We start from the raw sequence: 23,560 nt of genomic DNA, 5'->3' as shown, positions 1-23,560 counted from the left end.
GAAACAGTGGATTGGCAACACTGACGCAGTTGGTAGTGCAAGTCTTGTCGTGCATTATCTGTCAGTCATTTCTATTTAGGTTAGGTTAAGTCACGAAGTACACTGTCGATTTAGATTTTTTTGACGTTTGTTTCAATTTTAAAAATTACGTGTGTCATGCCAACGATGTCGCCAACTAAAGATTTCAAATGTGTTACCAACATAACAAAATAATTTTCAATCATTTATAGTCACTCGGTACATTACGGCCACGGAATTTTGGCCGTCACTTGACATGTGATGTAAAGCGGCCCTTACTTATTCGTAACCTCACTTTCTACTATTACAAGATTTGTCATTTTGATGATGACTTGCAAGGAAACGCGTTTCCTCATTTCGTGCAATTTTGGAACAGGGATACTATCTGCACTTTATTGAAATAGTTCGCAACTATTTGAATGAAGTATGACATTCACAAATTTTTGGATGTCAATTCCAAAAGTCAATCATAATGACAATAAAGCATGGACTACATCAATTTTTTTTTAATTGGCATGAAAGTGACGGCCAAAATTCCGTGGCCGCAATTGTACCTAGAGCCATATGTTTGTGTCATTTTCCATTTTTACAAATTGGATTGACAATTAAAAATAATCTGTTATTCATATTAATTTTTAAATTTTTATAATTGAAACTTTTGTGAGGGATGTCCAAACCATACAAAAATTATGATTGTGAATGAAAAACGTATTACCGGTTGCATTTAAATTTCGTCAGGGTCGAAAAGTTACATGAATCAGTTTGTATATAAAAACCTTGTAAATGTAAACAACATTAAAGAACTGAACTTTAACTTGATGTTTCTGAGAATATGTCTTAGTATGTCATAATTTTTTAACCTTATTTGTAAAAAGCCAAATTTACCCAATGTATACAGGGTGTTTTGGAAGTTGAGGCGTTCCTTGTAACACGAGGTACTATTGCGGGCAAAAAAAGTGGGACATCAAATTTCTGTCAGTTTTAAAAAATTCGCTGTAGTTCAAGATTTATTGTCATTTTGTTTTGACACTATTCCACCTGACAGTTTAAAAATTTATTTTTTGTAGTATGCCTCCATTTTGATTCTCTAATAGACATATTAACGAACGCGACGTCGTCATCTGGGATGTCTTTATAGCCATTATTTCACGGAACATTTTACGAAAATTTTTAGGTTGGCAAAGCTTGATCCGTCATGCGTGTCAGTTTAAATTACAAAATGTGCAAAGAATTATTTTTCTTTATACCATACTGTTATTAGGATTTATCAGTACTCAATGCTTGATTGATATGGTACCTATAACAGACTAGGCCGTTATTCAAAATTATCAGACCGAGGCCGTTATTTTTGCTACCGTTGCTACGGTTACGGCATAGATGACAACTAAATTTAATTTTTGAAGTAAAGAGAAATGTCAGTCTTACAAATAAATCATCGTTAAATGTTAAGTATTATTGGTATACAGAAAACTATAAAACAACATACGGCCGATATAACAGACTCGGTTGATTATAAAATCTCGGCTCCGCCTCGATTTTACAATACCTCAACCATGTCTGTTATATAACCCATATCGGCATGATACCGTTATATACTATATCAGGATTTATCAGGCAACAAATTCGCGACTGTATTTTTGGCAATTTCACGTATTTCAGCGGGCGTACATGAAAGATTATCTTCCATATTCGTGTTTTGTGACAGAATTTGGATAAAACAAAAGGCGACTTTGAAGACTTGATCAAATTTTCACTTTTAAAATTAAGACATTACCAACCGCTACAAAAATCCCTAAATCGAGGAAAGTAAACATTTTTGTTTAAAAACGGCTTAAAAAGGGCAAATTACAAAAAATAGTATAAAAAACTCGTTTCATAAGACCTTGAAGCACTCATTCTTTAAAATAACTCGTGGCTACGCCACTCGTTTTTTAATCTTGAATTCGTGCTTTAAGACTGGTCTTATGAAACTTGTCTTTTAATATACTATTATACTCCTATTTATACCTACTTATATGTACCTTGCGCTATTGTCGTAAAAATAGAATTCTTCCCCTCCATTGCCCATTGTTATCAATTTCGTTCTTAAAGAAGTGAATTTTACAATTGACGACTTAGTTGCTCCTCAATGCCAGTTCTAAAGCACATATCATATCCGAAACTATTTTCGCTGAAGACCTTCAAGATTATCTTCTTTCCATAAGCCAGCCATCATCTGAATCTCTTGCGATTTTAATGCAGTAACCTTCTTATGCTTTTTTTGTCTGAGCATCCCTGAATAATTTTTCTTTTCGAATCTCTAGCACACTCCAGAATGGATCAATAGGTACTTATACCAAAATGCGGAAGTATTTTTCTTCCAACAATTTGGCCTCGTCATCGCCCTTTTCTTCATATTAAATCCTGTAAAATTTCTCCGAGATGGTTTGCTTTGATATCGCCCATTAATTCATAATCTTTTCCTTTCAAAATTCGAAGAATTGCTTCCACAAGTACGATTTAGTATCGATCGTATTTTGATGAATATTTGGTAAACTTGCAAATTTGATATTAGGGATGGATCGATACAATCCCAAATAAGTAAATAACGTATTTTTGTAAAAATGAAATCAAATCAAATTGAGAAGACTCTTCAAAACAAGAGATGTTGCTTATACGGTTGTCATAGAATACGAGACGCGCACCTATGGAGGTAGTTCATAAAGGTAAAACTTGATCGTATTAAAATTCGCTTGACTTTGATCTTTGTTTCGCCTCTCATTGGCTTCAAATATCAGATGGGGCGGTGAAACTTCGCCTTAATTAATTGTAGGTACTGATTTTAATTTGCACTGATCGTTGATCGGCGGGATGCTATTGGTCGAAATGTCTATTAGATCCGACTTTTTCTGCTTATCACTTCTTACGGTAATAGTTTCCTGCATGACAGTCCCACCAGTGGCGGCGTCACCGCTTTATCAACTAGGACGGAACTTTCATTATAAAATCAAATTTTTTCGCGCTCGTTACGCGAACCCCATTTGATTGTGGCCTTTTATAGCGATTTCAACAATAAAAAATTATTATAAATACGACGCACATTGTAATAAAACGCCAATTATTGACCCCTTTTGTTAAATGTTTATATAGTTTGCCAACAAACGACAATAAACTTCCATATAGTGCACGATAACAGGACAGTAATTTCCATTTTATCATAAGGATATTGATAAGTATTATCATAAAAATAGTTCAGGTATGTCGAACGTTCCTTTCCAACGCTCTGACATGTCCATTTCGCATTCGCGCCAGAAAGAGACGAACGCTGTATATTTTTCGAAATAATGACACTGAAAACTGCACCAATAACAATTTCGAAAACGACACGAGCACGTCATTCCGTGTCCAACTTTCGACCGGGTTGGGTGTGCCGAAAGTGCAGCGGCGGCGGTGGCGGCGACTCTCACATTCAAACTAACTTGATCCATGCGGATAATTCGTCATGATCGGACTGATTTGTTCGTGTGGCTCGAGTTAGACGGGAATGTCCAAGCGGCGGTTTCTTAAGGACCAAAGGTACGCATTTAAAAATTTTATTACCTTTTAAATACTGTACATACATGGTTTAACATATACAATGGCACGTTATTTATAAAAATATAATGAGCATGTTTTTTACATCAACCAATCAATCGAAAGAACAAAAGGAAGACTTAAATTATCAACGAAACCATTGTGTCCAGTCGCTCAACTCGCCGACCCCAAATTTACACAAACAACCAAATAATCTCCATAATACCACTCGTGCAGTCATTTTATTAGAGCCTAGCATTCAAGAGATTTTTCATCTAGAAACTTCAATTTTTACTATTTTATTCGTGCAATGTGGTGACCTTGCGACAAGTCGTGTCATATCTGATCACGTGACCTTTTATTACAATTTGGGCCTCGGTACTTTACGGCACAACAGTTTTAATGGTTTTGTTATTTACATTTACAATTAAAATTTCAAACTGGGCACGTTTTCATTGGTTAATTTCAAGGTTACACCAACGATTTTGGTTTAGTCTTCGGTACTCATCAATTAATCACTATCAAGTGTTTTTCCAAAATTCTTCCATTTCTCTTTTGACCCTCTTATTTCTGTATACTAGCTAATTACACACTTCTGTATCACTTTTAAAATGATAAGAGTTTGTCTTTATCAGGATAATTAACGCGAAGGAAAATGTAAACATTTTAATTGGGAAGAAAATGTGTTGTGAAAATTCAAAAAGAAAGTCGCCAGCTATCTTGTTAATAACCTCCTTGGAACTGATTGAACGTAAAAAGAAGTTTTTGGTTTTTGTGGGGATTTTGGTGTGGCACAGTTGGCAACCCGGACCTGAACTATAACTAAACGAATTGATAGACTACCCTACAGAAAGAATTTACAAACAGTCACAATTTTTACATAACTCCTTGATATGTTTTCTTTATACAATTTAAATATCGATGGGATTATAATTTTTCGTGTAAAGGGTTTAACTATGAATCCAACCAAGCATCAGAAAAATGGACGATTAGACGCGACCTTTTCAAGATCAATGACTATTAAATATTCTTATACACAGATCCACGCTCAAAACAAATCCGAATGACTAGACATAATAAAAAACAATTTCTCCTTGTCAGTCTTTCGTAGACGAACTAACAGAAGACACATCATAATAACAAGTGTATCAATAATACTGATTTCCGTTCCAAACAACCAACAAATCACTCAATTCACAACATGTTGCCAGGTTCGCTCCTGGTGGAGGCATGATAGACCTGTTTATGTGGGGTAAAACTGCTGAGAGAGGGCGTCGCGTTCCTCCAGGACAGACCTGGGGGGCCCACTCGAGCGTACACCGGCTGGTTGGGGGACACCAAGTCTGGCGGGTTCTCGTTGGACGACTTTCGTTCCTTTTTGACGCGTCGGAGGGTCTGTGTCGGGGCGAAGTACGAATCAGAGTAGACTTTTCGGTTGTAGTAACCTCCATTTGCCGAAGGATATGGAGGCTCGTCAGGACTGTTCGGAGAGTTGGGCACCCAAACCTGCAACAACTCGTCTAGTAGACGACCACCCCCTCTCGCGTACTTCAAATTTACCATAGAGTTTCCCATTCTGCGGCCTCCCGTTACAAGAGTCGTGGTGGCGTAAGGGGCTGGAGAAATCGGTCCGCCATTTGCTACAACCAAACTCGCGTCAACTTCTGCATAATCGGCGATCTGGGAAGTTCTGTGGGAATCCGGGCCGAGATTGGGACTTGCGTACTCTTGCACTTGCATGTTGTTGTAGTCTTTGTACTTGCGGGAGCTCATGGGGTAGCTTTTGTCAGAGCCGTAGTCGAGGTGGTCCGGCCGGGTGTACTCTTTCTGGTGGAGCGGGTTCTGGTGGAGGTTCACGCCACTGGCGTGCTCCGACTGTGGCATCAGCTTGGAGTATTCTGGAAGAGTGCTGGAGTAGTCTGGGAGGGTGTCTTTGTCCAACCACAGAGGAGTCTCAGTTTTGGAAGCTAGCGGTGTTGTCAAAACTCCACCGTTTGATCGACTGGGAGTCATGGTCTTCTTGGTGAGCATCTGACGTCTCCGCACCAGCAGCATGGCGCCAAATAGGAGCACCATCACCGACACCATGCTGATCAGCAGCGCCATGAACCAGGTCTCGGTGATGAAGTCTCCGGATTGCATGTCTATGGGTCTTTGTTGGTGCTGATCTGTCATTCTCGATGCTGGGTCAAGTCTCAAGATGGCTGCGGCACTGTACGGACCTAATCCGGCTCTGGTCGCCGCCGCTACTCGCACAGTGTAAGAGATACCAGCTGTCAGATTTCCCAGAAGAAGAGTGGGTACGACTCCGACGTTGATAGAGTCGGTACTACCCGTTCCGTTCGCTTTCACTTCGACTCTGTAACCGTACAGTTCTCCGTTGAGCGACGGGGGAGGTGGAGGCTTCCACTTGAGATAAACCGCGCTGGAATTGAGGAGGAGGGCTTCCATATTGGTGGGAGCGTCCATAGGCACATCTTCTAGAGTCCGGACAGTTCGCGAATTGGAAGGTTGTCCTTCGACAGTCTTGTAAAAAGGCACAAGGAAGAATTCATATCGTGACCATTTGTCTAAATTGTTAACAGTGAAGCTTGAAGACCCTCCGATGTGAAGAACAGTGAGCATGCTGTAGGTTTTGGGAAGATCGGGAGGTCCATCCAGACCGATGTAGTAAATGTACAACCCTTCAACGTACTGAGCGTCTAGAATCTCCCACACGAGCTTGATCGCTGTCGATAAAACAGGAATCGCTTCTGTCAAACCAACTATATTCCCTGAAACCAAACTCGCTCTTGCCTCGCTCAAGACTGTTACTTCGGGGTTTCCCCAATTCTGCGTGGTATCCGGTCCTACGATTATTATGTCGGAGAGGTGCGACGGAGGTCCCACCCCGTGACCATTTTCCGCTCTAACCAAGAAAGTGTAAGGGACTCCGGGACTGAGAAGATGTTGGGTAAAGGTTGGTCCTGGTACTCTCCTAGCAACGATGGTCCAAGTAGGAGTCACTCCTTCTTCGCGGCCGAACAATTCAATCTGATACCCCAACAAACTGGACGATCCGATTTTGTTGTTCTGACCCCACGTGATGGTCACACTTCCTTCCGATTGGTTCAGAGCGTGGGGTCGACTCGGAGGTCCTGGTAGCATGATAGCTTCAGGCGCTTTGAAGAAGTTGATGTTGGGATTTTTGGGATTCTCGACCAAGAGGTGTCCACTCCAGGTCGCCTTACCACTACGTGAAGACGCCACGCAAGTGTAGACCCCAGAGTCGTCTTTGCGCAAGTGGTAGATCTCCACCAGACCAGGATTGGTGGTGTTGATGCGATCTGAAGACGTCACTGGAAGACTTTCTTTGTACCAAGAGATAACTGGAGTGGGATTGCCGATGGCTTCGCAAAACAAAAACGCTACAGATTTGATGGGGAGGGTTTGGTTGACAGGTCCGCGGATTATGACAGGAGGAGGTCGCTCCTCTTTGGACGTGACCGTGAGACGAGTTCTTGTAGACGCCGACCCAGCTGCGTTAACAGCAGAACAAATAATTACGGTACCGGAGTTCTGGGGTTGGGCCTTTCGGAGGGTCAGAGTGGATCGACCCTCGTCAGTTGTGACAACTTCGTAGTTTCCTGACGACGTTCCGGGGTACAGCAATGCGCGGTCGCCTTCGAAGGACCAGAAGATGAAGGGTTTGGGACTGCCCTCGACGTTGCAGTGGAAGAAAACGTCACGGTTTGACTCGACCGTTTGCGCTAAAGGTCTCGTGGTGAAAGTCGGGACTGCGTGAACTGTCAACAGAGCTGAGGCAGTGATGGCCCCCGCGTAGTTGTCGGCCTCGCAGGTGTAGCTCCCCTGGTCCAAAAGCGTGATTCGTTCTAGGCGTAAAGTGCGGTCTTCAAGAACTCGGACTCTGCCCAAGGGCATGGTACCACCAGGTGCGTTCCTGCGCCAAAGGACATCAGGCAGAGGGTCGCCGCCCACCGAGCATGCAAAATCAACAGTCGTCCCTACTAGAGCTACCTTGTCCTCCGGAGCTTTCACCAAGAAGGGTTTAACTGAAAACAAACAAGTTAAAACTAGCACGGGCAGTACTGATGGTCCCACCGTAGACTTTGAGGATCGCCACGGAAGATTCTCTTATCCCTGCCGTGTTCTTCGCCACACACTGATACCTCCCATCGTCCGAGGGTTTGGTGTCAGTGATGGCGAGATTTGAACCGTCGACCAATTTCAGTCGGCCCTCGACGTCGAGGGTGTGACCGTCCTTGCGCCACAGCACCTGGGGCTCGGGGGTCCCCTTCGGCGGGGCGCACTCCATGACGATGTCTTCGCCGGCTGCGACGCGAGTGCTCTGGGGCTCCAGACGGAACTCGTCGCGTAAAACTGTAACAATAAATCGGTCAAGTGCGAGAGACCAAATAAAAATTAATGGACGTGAGGGATGGCGGAGTGGAATTTAAAGGCAATTTTGTGGGTGGGGGACGCACAGGAAATTGCACGGTTCCAATGAATTGACTGATATATCAATCAACAGTTTTCATTTCCCCTTTTGATGGTCTTATATTCGAGGACCGGATTTGGGATAATTGAAGATTTGACACGAATGAGATTTGAACTTTGATTCTCAACGGAGCGACACTATTTTCTACGCTAATTCAGTCAGCGATAGTGTGAAGAAATGAGCAGAATAGACGCGAAGAACAGCGAAAAATTGAGTAATTACAGGAATGTGGTCCATTTTGTGATAAGATCGTCGACACGGCCGTGCTAAAAGCTTCATTTTAGCATTTCAATGTTTACACGAAACCAGACGCGATTTCTCTTCTGTAAACCGGACGAAATAAAATAAAATGAAATCTTATTAGTGCCCCAACATGATTTCTCCCATTAGCATCGATTTTGATTAAAATTTCCGCGTTAATTCAATTGTTCCTTGATATTCTATATAGCCTCGCAGGATTGCCAATTACCCTAAAAATTAAGTGAGATAATTGAAATACGACGCTTTAAAAAACACCCTAAAAAAGACGTCCCTCTCTTCTATCTCGCCCCCAGGATTTACACGGCTGTCTAGTCGTGCCCCGTCAAACTAAATGTACAAGTTTTGCTTTTATCGTAATACATGTTTTATGGAAATTGTGCTTTAGGGATTTTACATGTGTTCGTATTTTGCATAAATACTGATAACGGAAGAAAGTTTCCGTTCCAGGGTTCCAGGTTTGAGGTGGAGCACTCTTAAACGCATACCCCTAGGGTTATGACGTGACTCGCCCTCTTCATATCCATGTATCAATATGTACCGCACAACGCAATATTATTAGCCTAATATGCATACAGAGTCTGATGACCATATCAATCAAAGCCAGGATACAGACAGGGCCGAATATTGATGCTATTGACAGGCTAAGTGAGTTTTACTATACAGACAGGCCGTAAGTAATTGGATTTCGATGCATACATTATCCCGAAATAAACCCATAAGTCTATTACTTTATAAAATTTCACGCGTCTTTGAACGGTCTAGGCAACCAACTATACACGCCTGCAATTGACAGGTCGGTAAAAATTTTGTATTTGAAGGGACGCGGACGTTATGAAGTGTAATCATTTTTAAAAACACTGTATGCGAGGGTTTTATTATTGGAGTTACATGTTCTTTGTTGGGCACGTAATTTTATAAATGGCGGTGTAATCGAATACTTTGGGTAACAATGTTGGCCACACTTCTTTTCACAAAATGTCAAATTAATTTTCAAATTGAGTTATGACGGTCAGCAGAAGAAAGTGGAAGCGCAAAAAGTGGATGAGAAAGTTCAAAGCAGATGAGGATTGTGAAATTGACACTTGCTAGACGGTTTCAAATTTCAAGTTAAATACCCTCAATGTAAGTTGCAGCTTTACTGTAATTACTAATTGCTGTTTTTACAAGATGAAATAATCACTATGAACCAACAACTTGTAAAACGAACGTGTTTATTTATGTAAAAATCATGACATTGAAATATTATGTCAGTTGTTGATTGTTTCTTTTTTCTTGTTATTTCTATTAATTTTAGTGTTTTTACGAGTAATAAAATCTACTGTGGCAAGCTATTCCATTTTCTTCTTCGACTAAATAACGAACATCAAGAAAAATTAGCAGGCTGTAGTTGGGTTGCAAAGTTGGTACTACTGCTAACTGTCATATCAGGACTGTGTTTGTCAAAATCTGTGTTCAAAAGGTAGAAGGTAAAATGCATTTTTAAATATTATTTTGCTCCAACACTTTTCATCCCATCAGTTAAAAGAGCTCTCTAATTGTTTTTAAAATTATTGTCGTTCAATTTGTGGCACAAATCATTGATATCATCGATTAGCATTTGCTTTTATCGTGCTTGTGGTCGTACAATAAATTTTACAAATTTATCAATGATCACTGTTTATTCGCTCAATTAATGCTACGACCAATAAACAACGTCATAAACCTCCACCCACAAACATTTCTAGGCCCTTTAATACATCGATGTGGTTGGCAACCGACGAGAAAAAATGTCCTCGTGTGTTGTGTGTTCAGGATTCTTCCACATTTAATAAGAATTCGTCGCTCTCCATTTATTTACATTTGTCTTCTTCTAATTGGTTTTTTCCAAATTCGCTAATGTCCTTGTTGTAATTTTCCGTGTTCCGTTTGCAGAGTCGCGGCCCCGTCCCGTTCGGCCCTTTGTAATTGTGTTAGCGGCCAATCAAACATTGGCAAAAGGGATTAATGAAATTCCCCGAAAATAAATTCCTCTCGCAGATGAGTTTTATCGATCTAGTTGGCCGTTACCGACAATTACATTGGTTGAATCACGAAAACGCACTTAAATCAATTGATTGGAATATCTTGTCTCTCCACTAACATGAATAAATTTTGAACAAAAGCACTCAGGGGTGGCGTTTCCTCCCGATCGTGATTGATTGGGTTGGCGAGTTTAATTTCAGTTTTTTAGCACAAGTACGTTTACTTTGCATTTATATTGTGTTCCGGTTGGGGTGGTGTCGTATATTCGCGTTTTTTTGCCAACAATTCAAATTGCCGGTGACAATAAAATTTTCGCCGGTGTGATGACCCCGTCGGGCCCCGAAGAGACAATCAGGACGATATTAATATTCACTATTGCATGAGTTCGGATCGTAAAGGCGGAACAAGAGTTGGTCCTTTATTTATCCGCCCCGGTGCCATGCACTCGCCGCCTCCCGTCGAGGTGATATAGCGTTAGCACCGGGACGGCCATTTTAATATTCAATGCTCATTTTCTCGCGAATATACAACCCCATCGTCTTAAACAAAAACTTAATTCCGAAACTTGCACGTTTTTACGTCCAGTTTAATTTTTTATCTCTCGCACGTCTAGACTCTGAATAAATAACACTTTCAATCCTCGTCGCTCCTTTACCATTTCATCAAATCGTTTTTCCACACAATAACCCACATCACGAATAGGTAACAATTGTGCCATGTTTAAATAAAAAAATAATTTGTTAAAACTTCCATAAAAATGTCTGCATTTATTGCGGCATTTAGAAAATTATTTTTCAGTCGAACACGGTACAAGGTTAGTATAAATGTTTTGTATGTCGTAGTTTGATTATTTTTGTAGTATTTGAATTTTTTTTTTAATTACATTGTAATGAAGCCCCTTGTTCTTAGGCAACCAAGTAATCACCGTCACGGTTACGCAATGCATTGTAGGTAAATTTAAGAATGAAGAAACATTTATGACAACAACAATGTATTTTAGAATTGGATACTATGTCAAATGAAAGTCGCAAAACGACAATTAATAAATAGAGTAAATATTGTTAGTTAATTATACTGCTGTGAAAGTGCCAGTAAGAATTTTGAAAATGAAGAGTAATATGTGGCATTAGAAAATAAACAAACTGGAACGAAGAACGAAAAATGGCAACAATGTAAGTCGTGTGGATGTGAGACTGACCAGTAAAGAGAGGCCATAATGGAAATGGAAAAGAAAGAATTTTGAAGCAATTGGAAATGACATCATTATTCACAACAGACTTTGATGAATAAAAACAGCAGAATTTCCTGAGTTTTCGGGGAAATTTGTACCCAGGGTCGCCCATCAGTCACTTCTGCGTGTGTCACACTTAATTCCGGGCGCGCCGCCCTCGTCTAGATGCTGAATAAATAACACTTCGAATCCGGGTGATTGTCGGTGTTTTGTCTCCGGCGATGAGCTCGAGGAAATGAAACAGAAGAAACGGAGTGTGAAATGAAAAAGGGGAGTCGCGAGCAAACAAGACGGTAAAAACGCAACGACATTCCGACGACGTACGACTGCCAAAAAAACAGCCCCATTTGCGTACGTGCCGTGACTCGATTTAATCCGTTTTGTGTGGCGTTTGTGAAAATTTGATTCGTTTGTTGTATCGATGGCGGCGCCAAGTGCTCCATTCCCACGCACCGAAAAGAAGGCGATTTTATTTATCTTCGGGGGGGAAACAAACAAAAACGAACAATAAAGGTAATGGGCCGAAAGGAGGTATCAATTTACGCGAACGCAAATAAAAAGAAGCGTATGACCACGTGTGAGGCGTGGTGGGTGGTTCTTCGGGTGTCTAATTCTTTGCCCGAGATGCGGAATGCCGTAACGAGTTTTGACGTTAAATTTGATAAAGCTAATGCGAATCATAACAAAGAACAACAGCTGACACCAATAAAAAATGAGGATGGGCGCAGGGCCGGGGGCGTCTCGGCAAGGAAACGGGACTCGCGAGTCGTAACGATGTTATCCTTTATCGAATTACGCAATGATACCGGGCGCAGGAATTTTGCCAGGAATGCTGCGAGCACGACAGGACAATTCAATAAAGGTTGTACAGGGACGTCCGAATAAATTATATGCGACTGGTAGGCAACACCGAGAAGTGGTTAATGAAAGTTAAGATGTTAGATCCGCGGCGTCTTGCGCGATCACAACAAAAAATGTTTTTTTTTTGGAGCAATGGACGATGTAATAAACTGCAGACGTGCGAATGCACAACTTCTGCAGGTTTTATTTGTTTTTTTTTAAATCCTTGTATCTCCGAATTTACTAATTTATGATTCGCTGCGTCTTCCTTTTGGCACAATACATTCCTAGGTAGTACGTTTAGAGTGTTGTCACGATTAGCAATAATTTTTATGACGACAATAAGAGAATTTGAGATGTTGCTCTATTTTTGTCGACGCGGAATGCCGTCTTTTTAAGCGGTAAAAGTGATTCAAGTTTGCAAGGTCCAGTCAATAAATAATTAGAACGAGTTAACTATTCTAATATGACATTGTGGAGTAACTCCTCCCATGACAAGGAGTTACTAGTGTAGTTTGTTTGTTATTACTCTGGAATAAATTCATGTTTCGTCGAGAAGCAGTTTCTTCAAGAGTTTACGAAACTCCAATTGCAAAACTTTCTGAAAGTTTCCGCAGAAGGAAGAATTTAGAGAAAGATCCAACAACAAGATTTAGATAAAGAAATCAAGAAGAAACGTTACAAAAACTTACGAGAAATTTCTTGTGACTGACGAAGAAACTAACGGAGTTTCAACTCGGAGGCAATGTTTACTTTCAAAAAGTGACAAGCAGTTGACGAATATGAGAACATTTCATAACCCTTTATTCTCCAATAAAACTATGCAAATCTGTGACTCTAATGTATATTTAAAAGAATGTTTGGAGAAGCGATTGTTTCCTTTCTGAATAACACCAGAAAAATGAAATTTTATTTTGGCCAGACTTAATAATAGTTCATTATGCAAAAGTTTGTGTAGAATTTTAATAATAATATTCCAAGACATTTTAAGTTTATAGATAAATTTTTATCGTACTCAAAAGAGCAACAACACGAGTTAGTTCGAGTGTTATTGCTTAAAATAACAAAGCTTGCGTGTGTTAAAGTAAAAATGTATTTACAGAAAATTAGAAGGTCGTGGGATATTTGAATAGATTATTTCCTCAATCGGATTTAAAAAAGAAGGTAAATGAATGCAGTTACTTTTCCTGTTGTTGCTAAGTAACAAAACAGGAAGAGGGTCTTTATCGCAGGAAGGGGGCATGTATCGATATAATAATGTCGATTGGCGATTTTCAATAGTTTTTAATTTGCGATAAGTCGACTGTAGTTACACCAGAATTATTCGAAATTTTTTTTCACGAGGAAAACTGTCACGACAAAATCGTGAGACCGAAGGTCTACTGACCATTGAGTTGTTAAAAGAGAAAATTGTCTGGAGGAAAAAATGTTCGAGATAATTTGTGACTAGATTAAAAAACAAAAAATATTAGTTTTATTGTACAATATTTATTTGATCACTCGTTGATACAACTGGCGTTGCTGGAGTAAACGATCAAAATCCAGAGGTATCTATCGTTGTAATTTTCTCTTGTCTAGTAAAGTAAAGGAGTAAAATTGTAAAATGATTAAAAACAATAATTAAGTAATAATACTTTTATAATTAAGTAATAATTACAATTTTAATTTCATAATAAACCAGACGTCTTCCAAAGTTCGTTAACCAAGACAAGAAGCAGAAGTATTATTTATTGCTACTAAAAGTTCCCTAAAATATTCCTTCTTTGAAACTTATTTGCAACAACATTTTCAAAAATATCGTTGCTGAACTCAGTCCATTCCATTTAAGAATGCAGTAGATGTCGCTTCGAATGGAGAACGTTTCACACTGAAGAACGCGGCAAATTTAAATTTAAAAAATTAACAAAAAAAAGTCATAAAGGAACTTACGGTAGTGGTATTCTAATAACAAAACTGTAGTTTAATGATGCGTTTGATACAAAAACTCGATAAGTTTGACACTAACAACCAAAAAATCGATGAAACATCAAAATTTCACAGTAGTTATCAAAATTCGAGCATTGCCTTGGTGTAAACTTTTCTCTCATTTTGACCAATCAACGTCGGGAAAATAGTCCCTATGCTATTTTATACTGCATACTTAAATGGAACAGACTTTAATATCGGGTGAATTTTAATGATTGAAATTATTATTGTTCGGTTGGCAACACATTTACGATTTTATGTTGGTACACTTGACTGGTAAATTTAAACATGACAGTTCAAAAGTCAAAATAAATCAAATTTTAACTAAATTTTAACCTAGAAAACGAACCAACAGATAATTTTTTGACAAATTACTAGGCGTACCAATTATTCGGGAGTGCCAACCCACTAAATTTGTCTCAATCATTAAACCTCACCCATGAAAAAACAATCATACATGTTTGTAAAAAATCGATAGCATAATTCATTAGTTCATAACCCAACTTATTTTGTGATATTTTTTCAGTTCTTGAAAATAATTTGTCCAATTACTATTTTATCTTTTTACGGACATGCTTTATTTTCATTCTGTTGAAAAAAAAAACATTTCTAAAAAATGTGTGGTGTGGTAAGTTAGCGGCTTTTATTTCTGAAGTCACAATAAACTTCCACGTATTAGAAAAAACGTTAAAAAGACATGATCAGATGTTCTCTTTTGGAGAAATATAGCTTCCTCACGTGTTGAAAATCTTCATTGGTTTAAAGGAGAACAGAAGCTTTCTTCCTTTACTCTATTAAATTTTAATCACGTTCAGATTTTTGTATTGTTTAAACACGTCGCGACTGTTCGCCAATCATTCGACCTAATTTACCGCTTGGTGTTGTTCTTTATGGCCGTTATTATTTTTTCTCTTTCATTTATTTTAGCCGTCTCTTTAACTATTACCGTATATTTTATTTAGCTGCATTGCTGCGTGTGTTTCATTTATCTTCTATCTTCTTCATAATATATTATTTCAAGATTCATCACACTTGCATGTCAGCGTGCCATATTTTTTTATCAGACATCTGTTGTTTCATTTCTCCACTTCTCAAACACAACGTGTTAATGGTTTCTTGTCATTGCAAATAAATTTATATTTAACCCACATAACTTATTTTTTCCATTTTTTCCAAAACTACTCACTTTTAAAATTTCTGAAAGCTTCATACCAATTTACAAAGTATCCATTGTTCATTATTGAAAAGTTAACAAGCTCTACAAAAGAATAGGTCTCTAAACTAAATGAGACAAGAATAAATAACTCGAAATCTTCATTTTTCTTCATCTTCATATTTGCCAAATGAAAAACTGCAACGGAATTTTTTATAAAAATAATTAAAACTAGGAATTTTTGAGTCGTTTTATATTTTTATTTTTTCAAGTATATCTACAAAAAATTGGGTCACAAAAAAACAAAGCCCACTTAATTAGTACCCGACCTTCCAATCTCTTTGAAATGTTTTCGCCGCGTTTGTTCTTGTAAGAATTTAACTTTTCTGTGTATTTTTTAACATGTAATCCTCTCTTATAATTCCTTTGAATATTTATTATTATGAGTCTCTTTTGTTCGAAAGAATTTCAATTTTTGCGGCGGAGTTTTCATTTTCCTGCTTTTCAGGCATCGTGTGATCCCCCCGATATACGTTCACGTGAAAATGTCGTTTGACCTTTTCGTATTTTCCCTATTTATGTTTTACGTGCAAGAAGTTTCGCGTCTTGTTAGTAAAAACTGTACAGTCGCTTATTTAGTTCGAGTTTGAATCGATTTATCCCATCACGAAACCTTTCAAAATGTCGTTTCACATGAAACGCTATCTCCGGGAGGCAATATCAGCGGCAGAACTATTTGTTTTCTTCTCCATGTACGTATATACCGAAAATAATTTATTTTATGCGGAAGGCACACAAGTTCGGATTTAGACGGCGGATTGCGTGCTCCAACAAAGAAAAAAATAAATCGTTCGTTAACCTAACATTTGACGAAATCGCCGGATTAACCCGGACCCGAGAGAGGGGAAACTTTCCTCGGATCAAGACAAACAAATGAAAGAATCACAATTAGAAAAGTTGTTATTAGGGCCCTTTGTGAGTCATTATATAAAAACAGGGGGGCCTAGCGAGGCTTACTTACTTGTTTTGCTTTTAAATGACTGTTTAAGGCGACTTTTTGCACTATTTCCCTCCGGTCGCGTCAACGCGAACTTTCTTGAGTGGCCCGCTGAAACTTTCTTTAGAGTAGGTGTGTGATAGATGGCGCTTTTTTTAATTTCGAAGCGGACGTCATAAAACGACACATAAAACCAACATTCAACAAGGACGGGCAGGAGTAAAAATTAATTAAAGAACTCATCTGTAATTCCTTTTATCTACCTCAATCTAGGGCCCGTTGAATACAAACAAAAACACCAAGTGGAGAGAGCTTTAAGCTCACCAGGAACGGTTGGCGGCCCTGTTAATTATATCTGTTACACGCGTACCAAGTTAATTACGGCATAAAACGCGAACTTAATAGTTGAATTTGTCGTTAATATGGACCCTCTTTCGCAGACATCTGCTCGAAGATCGAAGATAACGCGGAGGACGTGATCTCCGACTCCCCCCGGGGTGGAGGTTCGCTGCATCGCCGCCGGTGCAGCGCCAAATTTAAACCCTTCAACTTGCAGCGGTCGCTCCGGAATGTTCACATCAAGAGGTGGCGTGACCGAAATGCCTGAAGGGAGTAAAAGTGAGTTTTTGGAGTCGGACGAGACGGGAATTAAGTTCCGGGAGTTGTAACTACGATCGTTTTGGTCTCTAATTTGGACGGTTCCGAATGCGAAATGAGTCTGAAGATTTCGAAAAAGTGCCAACAGACCGGAACAAAATACACTAAAAAGAATTCAAAAAATTTGTGGTCAAGTGGTAATGTCAAGGCATAAATGTCAAACAGCAAACAAGCGACGTTGTGAGATATTTCTTTTGCACAAAACAGTTTTTCTACAACTAACAGTGACAGTTTTCCTGGTTTTCTTAGTGCTACATGGTGTTTTTGTTTGTATCGAGGTAAAAGTTTTTATAAAATGACAAACACAACTTGATAAAAAACTTATTAGCGCCGTTCGTGTTTGGATATTGATAAACATTCGAAATAAAATGAAAGAAATCATTTTTGTTTAGTTTAAATTTGGGCAAAACATTTAAAATGTGGAATTATTAAAATAATAAATAATATAATTTACAAATAATAATCAAGGTCAGTATTAAAAATAATGACAGTGAACTCTGTTGTTTGCGACTGCAACGAACAGCTGGCTCGTTGGTCTAGGGGTATGATTTCCGCTTAGGGTGCGGGAGGTCCCGGGTTCAAATCCCGGACGAGCCCACTACTTTTTTTTCATTTTTTTTCTTCAAACAACCTTTCCCTAAACAATCTCTTGCAATTTCTACAACTAGAAAATCTGTATCGTATTTTGTAACACATGCGTTACCGTTTGTGATAAGAATTGGACTGCATTAATAATTCATAGGATAATCGTGCACCTGTTGTATCCGCTCTGCGAGAGAAATTCTTTCGTGCCGGTCGACGAAGGGGGCGAAATTGAAAGTTAATTACATCGAAACGGGTTGTTTCCTTGCACAAAATTAGGAAGCCCCGTCGGAGTTGCGACTCGAACGTACCGGAATAATAACAGCCGTAAACTATGATAATCGCATAAACGTCTAGAAATAGCTCCGGGCAGATAACGCAACAATAAAAGTACACCGGCATTACCATACCGTTCGGGATCAGAGAAGGTCGAGACACGGGGCCAAGCCAACACCGCAGGCCCGATACCCCAGAACAGCGCCTCCGTTCTGTTTTCATTGAATTAATTACTTGTTTAGACAACTCTAACAAAACAGCGTTACCATGTGGAATAATGCGCGGTTTATTGCGGTTATGGCCCCCCGTTCGACATGTAACTAACTACGTTCGGAACATTTTTATCATGCATAATTCATACTGTCGGGGTGGAGAGGCAGATGAAATTTCGCGCGAAAGCGACGAGAAAATCGTATCTGATCATTCTTCAAAAAAATAAATAAAATGGATTGTTGGGCAAATTTTTAGCTAGGCAACCAATTATACACAAAGATAGATTTCTCGAGTTACGTGGTTTACGACTGGTTAATCTTCAACAACAAATTGTACAAAAGTTAGCTGGAAGTATCAATCTGTAATAAACGCCGTGGGGTATTTGCAGAATGCTTTCCAACAATTTACGCTTTTCCGACAAGTTTCAAACAGCTTCTCCACACTTTTATTCGTGGCAAGTGTGTGGATTAGTTACTGATGAAGTGATGTACTTTTTTTTTCTTTACTCTGCCAATCATTAATTCGCTAATCATTTTTGTGTTGAACAATGTAGTAGAATTGTTTGCGTAAATATCTTAAGAATGTTTTCTAATCTAAGACGCTTTATGGTGATTTTTTTACACTGTGAAACTTTTTACTGTTGGTCTTTGGTGCACAAATTTATTACTGTTTTGACGTAACATACAAAATTTTGAAATACATAAATAAATTTGTATATCAAGGATGCAAAATCGTAATTTGACGAACCGGGAGATAAATTGTCGTCAAGGCCGCTTTGCGGCCGAGACAAGACAATCTCGAGGTCGTCAAAGAATTTCGTAGCCAAGGTGTACACAACATTTTGTGTGCAACCTGAAAATTTGTAATTATAAAATGAACAAGTAAAATTTCCTTCACTGTCAATAAAAATAAAGTCGGCCTACATGTCGCCATGTCGCTATGGAAACGACATAAATAAAACAATTCACTTTGAGAAAAATTGCAAAAATGTCCGAAGAAAATTACGATGTTTCAGTTCCGTGTACTCATCCAGAGTTAAAAAAATATTATAAATTGTGCAATGTCGCATTTGAAACCTGAAACCTCAAAACGGCAATATGAAAAATGTTACAGTGACTTTGAGACTGATGTAACAAGAAGAATGTGAAAACCGTGTCGGATAATGTTGTACTGACTTACCTATTTATTGGAATTTATTTATTGCGGAAGGTAAATGTTAAGTTCTGTTATGCTAGGTTGTATCATCTGCTCCTTTTTAGGTTATTTTAATCGTGGAAATATCAGGAGCCGTGCAAAAACACAAATAAACCAAAATGTCTGTTGATGACATTCAGGAAATGTTACGAGATATTTCTCTTTTTGATCGGTGAAAAATTAACCAAAATTAACCTAATTCACATGTGTATGTTTCATATAGATGATAGATCGATAAAGGGGATCTTTCTTATCGACTACTCAACCTCATGCGGCTGTCTCATTTGAAATTGGCGCAAATTTCAAACCGGATGAAAATTCTGTAATAGCGGCCGTTCCTGACACAAAATCAAACTTTAACTGTAACCAATCCAGATTTTGTAAGATTACACCGGAAATATGCAGATAGATATGTTGTAATTGTAATAATAAATAAATATAAAAATGACTTTTACTTTTACAGCCGTCGTCAAGGCAACGGCTGCGAAATTCAATTTCGCGGCCTGTTGTACGCACGTGAAGTGCTCATTTCGCGTACGGATGCACACAAATAACTATTACAGTTAAGCTTGTCATAAGCGATCAGGGTGATCCGCGAAAATAGTTTCAAAATGGCTGCCACGATTTTATCAGTTCTGCTCATTCCAAAATGGTTGACGAATAAGTTTCTTAATCGGGATCAATGTGCGCATAACCGATACCAAAAAGAAAAATATGTATTGAATTTTTTTTTTTTTAATGTTTTGGGTACCAAAAAATTAGAAAGACAAAATTTTCACTTAATTCTGGTACCGGCGACGAGAAAAACACGTTTTGTATTTTTTTATATCCACATTTTTAATGACTGATTTCAAATTCCTCTAATTTTAGGAATTTCTGGACAGGATTTAAGAGACACATTTGCGAAACTGTGGTCTTTAAGGAGAAACATTTAGAAGGAAATGATATTTTCTAATTTCTAGACTAAAAATACCCCCTGAGATAATTTCTTTTTCTTTCCGTGTTAATTTTTATTTCAAAACCTTTTCTCTGAATTATCTCTACTCCAAATTATTATTGCAACTTGAGAAAACCTCTGAATTCTCTACTAGAAACAGCTAGAATGATATAGAACGAGATAGACGCGGAATTAATTGTTAATAATTTCGCAGCAATTTGCAAGATAATAAATCATTCGGAGAAAAATCCATTAATAATGAATTAAAATCCTAATTAAACACAACACCTCAGGTGATTTGAGGTGGCGGCTACCACCGCCCGCGGTTGGCGGTTTAGACGCCGCTAAAATTTAATCAACACTACAGCGACTTCAGATGTCTTGGTATTTGGTGGCAGAAAATATGAACGCACTTTAATTGTCCCATAAATTTAATCTTCAATTAACCACCAAGTGTAGCCGATGCCGAAAGGCCATTAGCTAATTAATTTCAAATTACTCCGACATTTTAAAACCTAATTTGCATGTTAATAATCTGCCGTATTATTTTCTGTAAATAATTAGAACTAATCCGATTACTTCGGCATATTCATTAATTTTGTGTTGGTTGGACCTAGCAAGACGGTTTAAGTTCCGCAACTAGGAGAGCGTCAATATCGTGGCGAGCTTTCGGCGGGAACGGATGATTTTGATTAGTCGGTAGACGGTGTCATTTTTCAGCGTGCACGAACAGAAAAATTCAGGCTTAATCAATAGACCTGAAACAGGATACACCTCTATTAGTCTAGCTGAAAATATGCCAAGTCATCGGTTTTTCAGCAGCGCTAGCGCATCTTCCGGGCGAGCAGGGGCGAGATTTCCCCTTCGCCACTTATAATATTAAATTATATTCGGGTTTAATCATTACCGGGTCCGGGCGACATAAATCCGGCAATTTTTGTAGTTTTTTTTATTAGGTTTCGATGATTTATCGCTTAATCATTATAAATCATCGGGAAGCGACCCTCGGAAATGATTAGAAAAATCCGACGGTGTTCCGGTAGTCGACGGGGTCGATAATAACACCCCGCGATTTGCTTATTAACCAAATTAACGATCAATCCCCCGCAAATATTTACTTTTCTGGAGCTTCAGGTTATCGAAGCGAGACCTATTGGTTTATACTGAATAAATATTTTCGTAGCTGACTGGTTAAGTTTAATATCCCTTTTTTGGGGCGGGGGCGGCGGATACCTACGGATTGTTCCGTTTGATGCGAGAACTAAGCGCAAATCTGCAAACTAGACCGTCGAACTTTGATTTTAGGTGAGGGCAGTCGGGCGGCGGTAATCGCCAAATACTTGGGTGTTTTTCGTCGGAAAGCTCGCACAAAGCTCTAATTTCTCCGCTAAACCTTGATCAACGCCGGGATAGTTGCAGTTTTTCCTCTCTCTCGAAATAATCACGTTAATAATGTTACAAAGGCGGCGCGTTTCGATATTCGTGAAACACGCTCTAATCCCTCCCCCGGTATTTTTTTTTAACAATGGAACTCCACCGAGAGATCTCGTTACTCGATAAAAGGAGCTTAGGCCGTTACATTTTTCCGTTATTATTCCGGATTACATTTTTCGAGAAACGTTCGAAAGGGAATCCAATATAAATTAAAAAAGCGTTCCCGAGAGAGCGCACATCTCAAAGATCCACCTCCAGGTCCGACTGTGCTTATGCCATCAAACCGCAAAACAAACAAAATCTATTTGTAAAGATGCCGTTTAGGTTGCGGAGTTTCCCTCGAGGACTCAAGCTCTTCGCTTCTCTAAATAAGAACCAGCCAATGATTAAATAGATAGAAAAACAAAAGTGACCATCAAAGGGGAGATTGAACCCCTGGAAAAACCGAAACGTATTTTCTTAAATAACACGCGCTCGAGGTCGGTTCGAATTTGCCGCCATAAGGTGGCGGTAACGAGGATAACTCGATTTTCGGTCACGATTCAAATTAGTCTGTCTTGATGGGAAAGAGGTCGCCTCGGGCTGTTTTCTCCTCGACCGAAATCGTTATTTGGAGGCGAGCTTTGTCACCGTCCAGGATATGAAGTTCACCTCAAAAATGTGTTTTCTCTGTTCCTTCAGTTCGTACCGACACTCGTAAAAAAGCAGAATTTTCATTTGCAGAATGTCCACATCCAGCACTAAATGCAGCAGAGTATTCAAGGGGCGAACAAAATGGGGGATGAACTGATTTCTGGTCGTTCAATCCGTTTCCGCTAATGCTGCAGTGCCGATTGCAGATGCTTTCCAATTTTTCAGTGACGTAAATGACCTTGTCGCGTTATAACCTATATTAGTCATTCACAATTTTTTGGGACCGAGTTGGCTATGATTTTTTCTTTTCATATTGGACTAGGTAACTGATTCAGTGATGCAATGGATGCAACTTTTTGTTTCTGTCAGTGTCTGTTCGACATTGCCAGATTTATTATTTTAATAAGTAAGAAAGTAAATGATTTATTAAGTGTGTAAAAATAGGTAATTTTAATGTCCGTCAAAGGAAAAGTCAAAATTGCCAAAATCATATTGTTACGACAAAAAATTTCCATTAAACGATGCTACTTCCAATTTAAAAAGGACAGACCAGATTTAAGAGATCCGGCAACAATGTACCTATTCAGAAAATATAACCTTAAACTGAAAACGACCTAACCTAACACAAAAGTGTCAATTTCCTTTAGGGAATTTAGTTATCATCGAAGTACTGCCAACAAAAACACTAGATGGTCATAGCCAATTCGGTCCCAAAAAGATCGTGAATGCCTAATAAAGTCTGTGTTTTTTTAATAATCAGTTGTCAAAGTGTTGTCAGGCTGGCAGAAAAGTCGAAACAGTGAATTTCATAAATCACGTTTGGAACATTGATTTTTGAAATTATCACCGATGGTCACATTTGACAATTTAAATTTAAATTAAACACGTGTCTCAAACTCATAAACATATGCAACATAACCTCAATAATGATCTAGGGGAAATCTAGTGTGAAACTGAGGTAGAACTGGACCGAAAGTCAGTGATTTTTTAATATACAGTTTGGTCTTTTATTGTATTTTGACATTGACAATTGATTATAAAAAAAAACGGACTTTAGCTACGATGTGATAAAAAAAAAAAAACAAATCCATAGTGCTACCTCATCTTGTGTTTTATCG

At 38.7% G+C, this 23,560-nt stretch overlaps 1 protein-coding gene, 1 long non-coding RNA gene and 1 other non-coding gene across 4 annotated transcripts in view; 2 read left to right on the top strand and 1 right to left on the bottom strand.

Annotated features, from left to right (window-relative positions):
• Window positions 1-3,576: 3,576 nt before the first annotated feature.
• The window catches only part of LOC138138100 (roundabout homolog 2-like), a 90,906-nt gene continuing 70,922 nt past the window's right edge, over window positions 3,577-23,560 (bottom strand). For both annotated transcript variants that reach the window (XM_069057851.1, XM_069057852.1), the window contains 3 exons: window positions 7,672-7,950; window positions 5,131-7,622; window positions 3,577-5,076 (listed from right to left, as the gene is read on the bottom strand). In XM_069057851.1, the coding sequence (XP_068913952.1) occupies window positions 4,765-5,076; window positions 5,131-7,622; window positions 7,672-7,950 (3,083 nt within the window). In that variant the 3' untranslated portion in view covers window positions 3,577-4,764. The remainder of the gene's footprint in view (window positions 5,077-5,130; window positions 7,623-7,671; window positions 7,951-23,560) is intronic.
• Window positions 9,247-11,635, top strand: LOC138138101 (uncharacterized). Its single transcript, XR_011161957.1, has 4 exons — window positions 9,247-9,451; window positions 9,624-9,795; window positions 11,240-11,277; window positions 11,331-11,635. It is a non-coding gene; the product is annotated as an uncharacterized lncRNA (long non-coding RNA).
• TRNAP-AGG (transfer RNA proline (anticodon AGG)) lies at window positions 17,699-17,770 on the top strand. Its single transcript has one exon. It is a non-coding gene; the product is annotated as a tRNA-Pro (tRNA).

This window comes from Tenebrio molitor, chromosome 9, assembly GCF_963966145.1.
Source record: "Tenebrio molitor chromosome 9, icTenMoli1.1, whole genome shotgun sequence".
Classification (NCBI taxonomy): Eukaryota; Metazoa; Arthropoda; class Insecta; order Coleoptera; family Tenebrionidae; genus Tenebrio; species Tenebrio molitor.
This window is presented reverse-complemented; position numbering and strand designations above follow the sequence as displayed.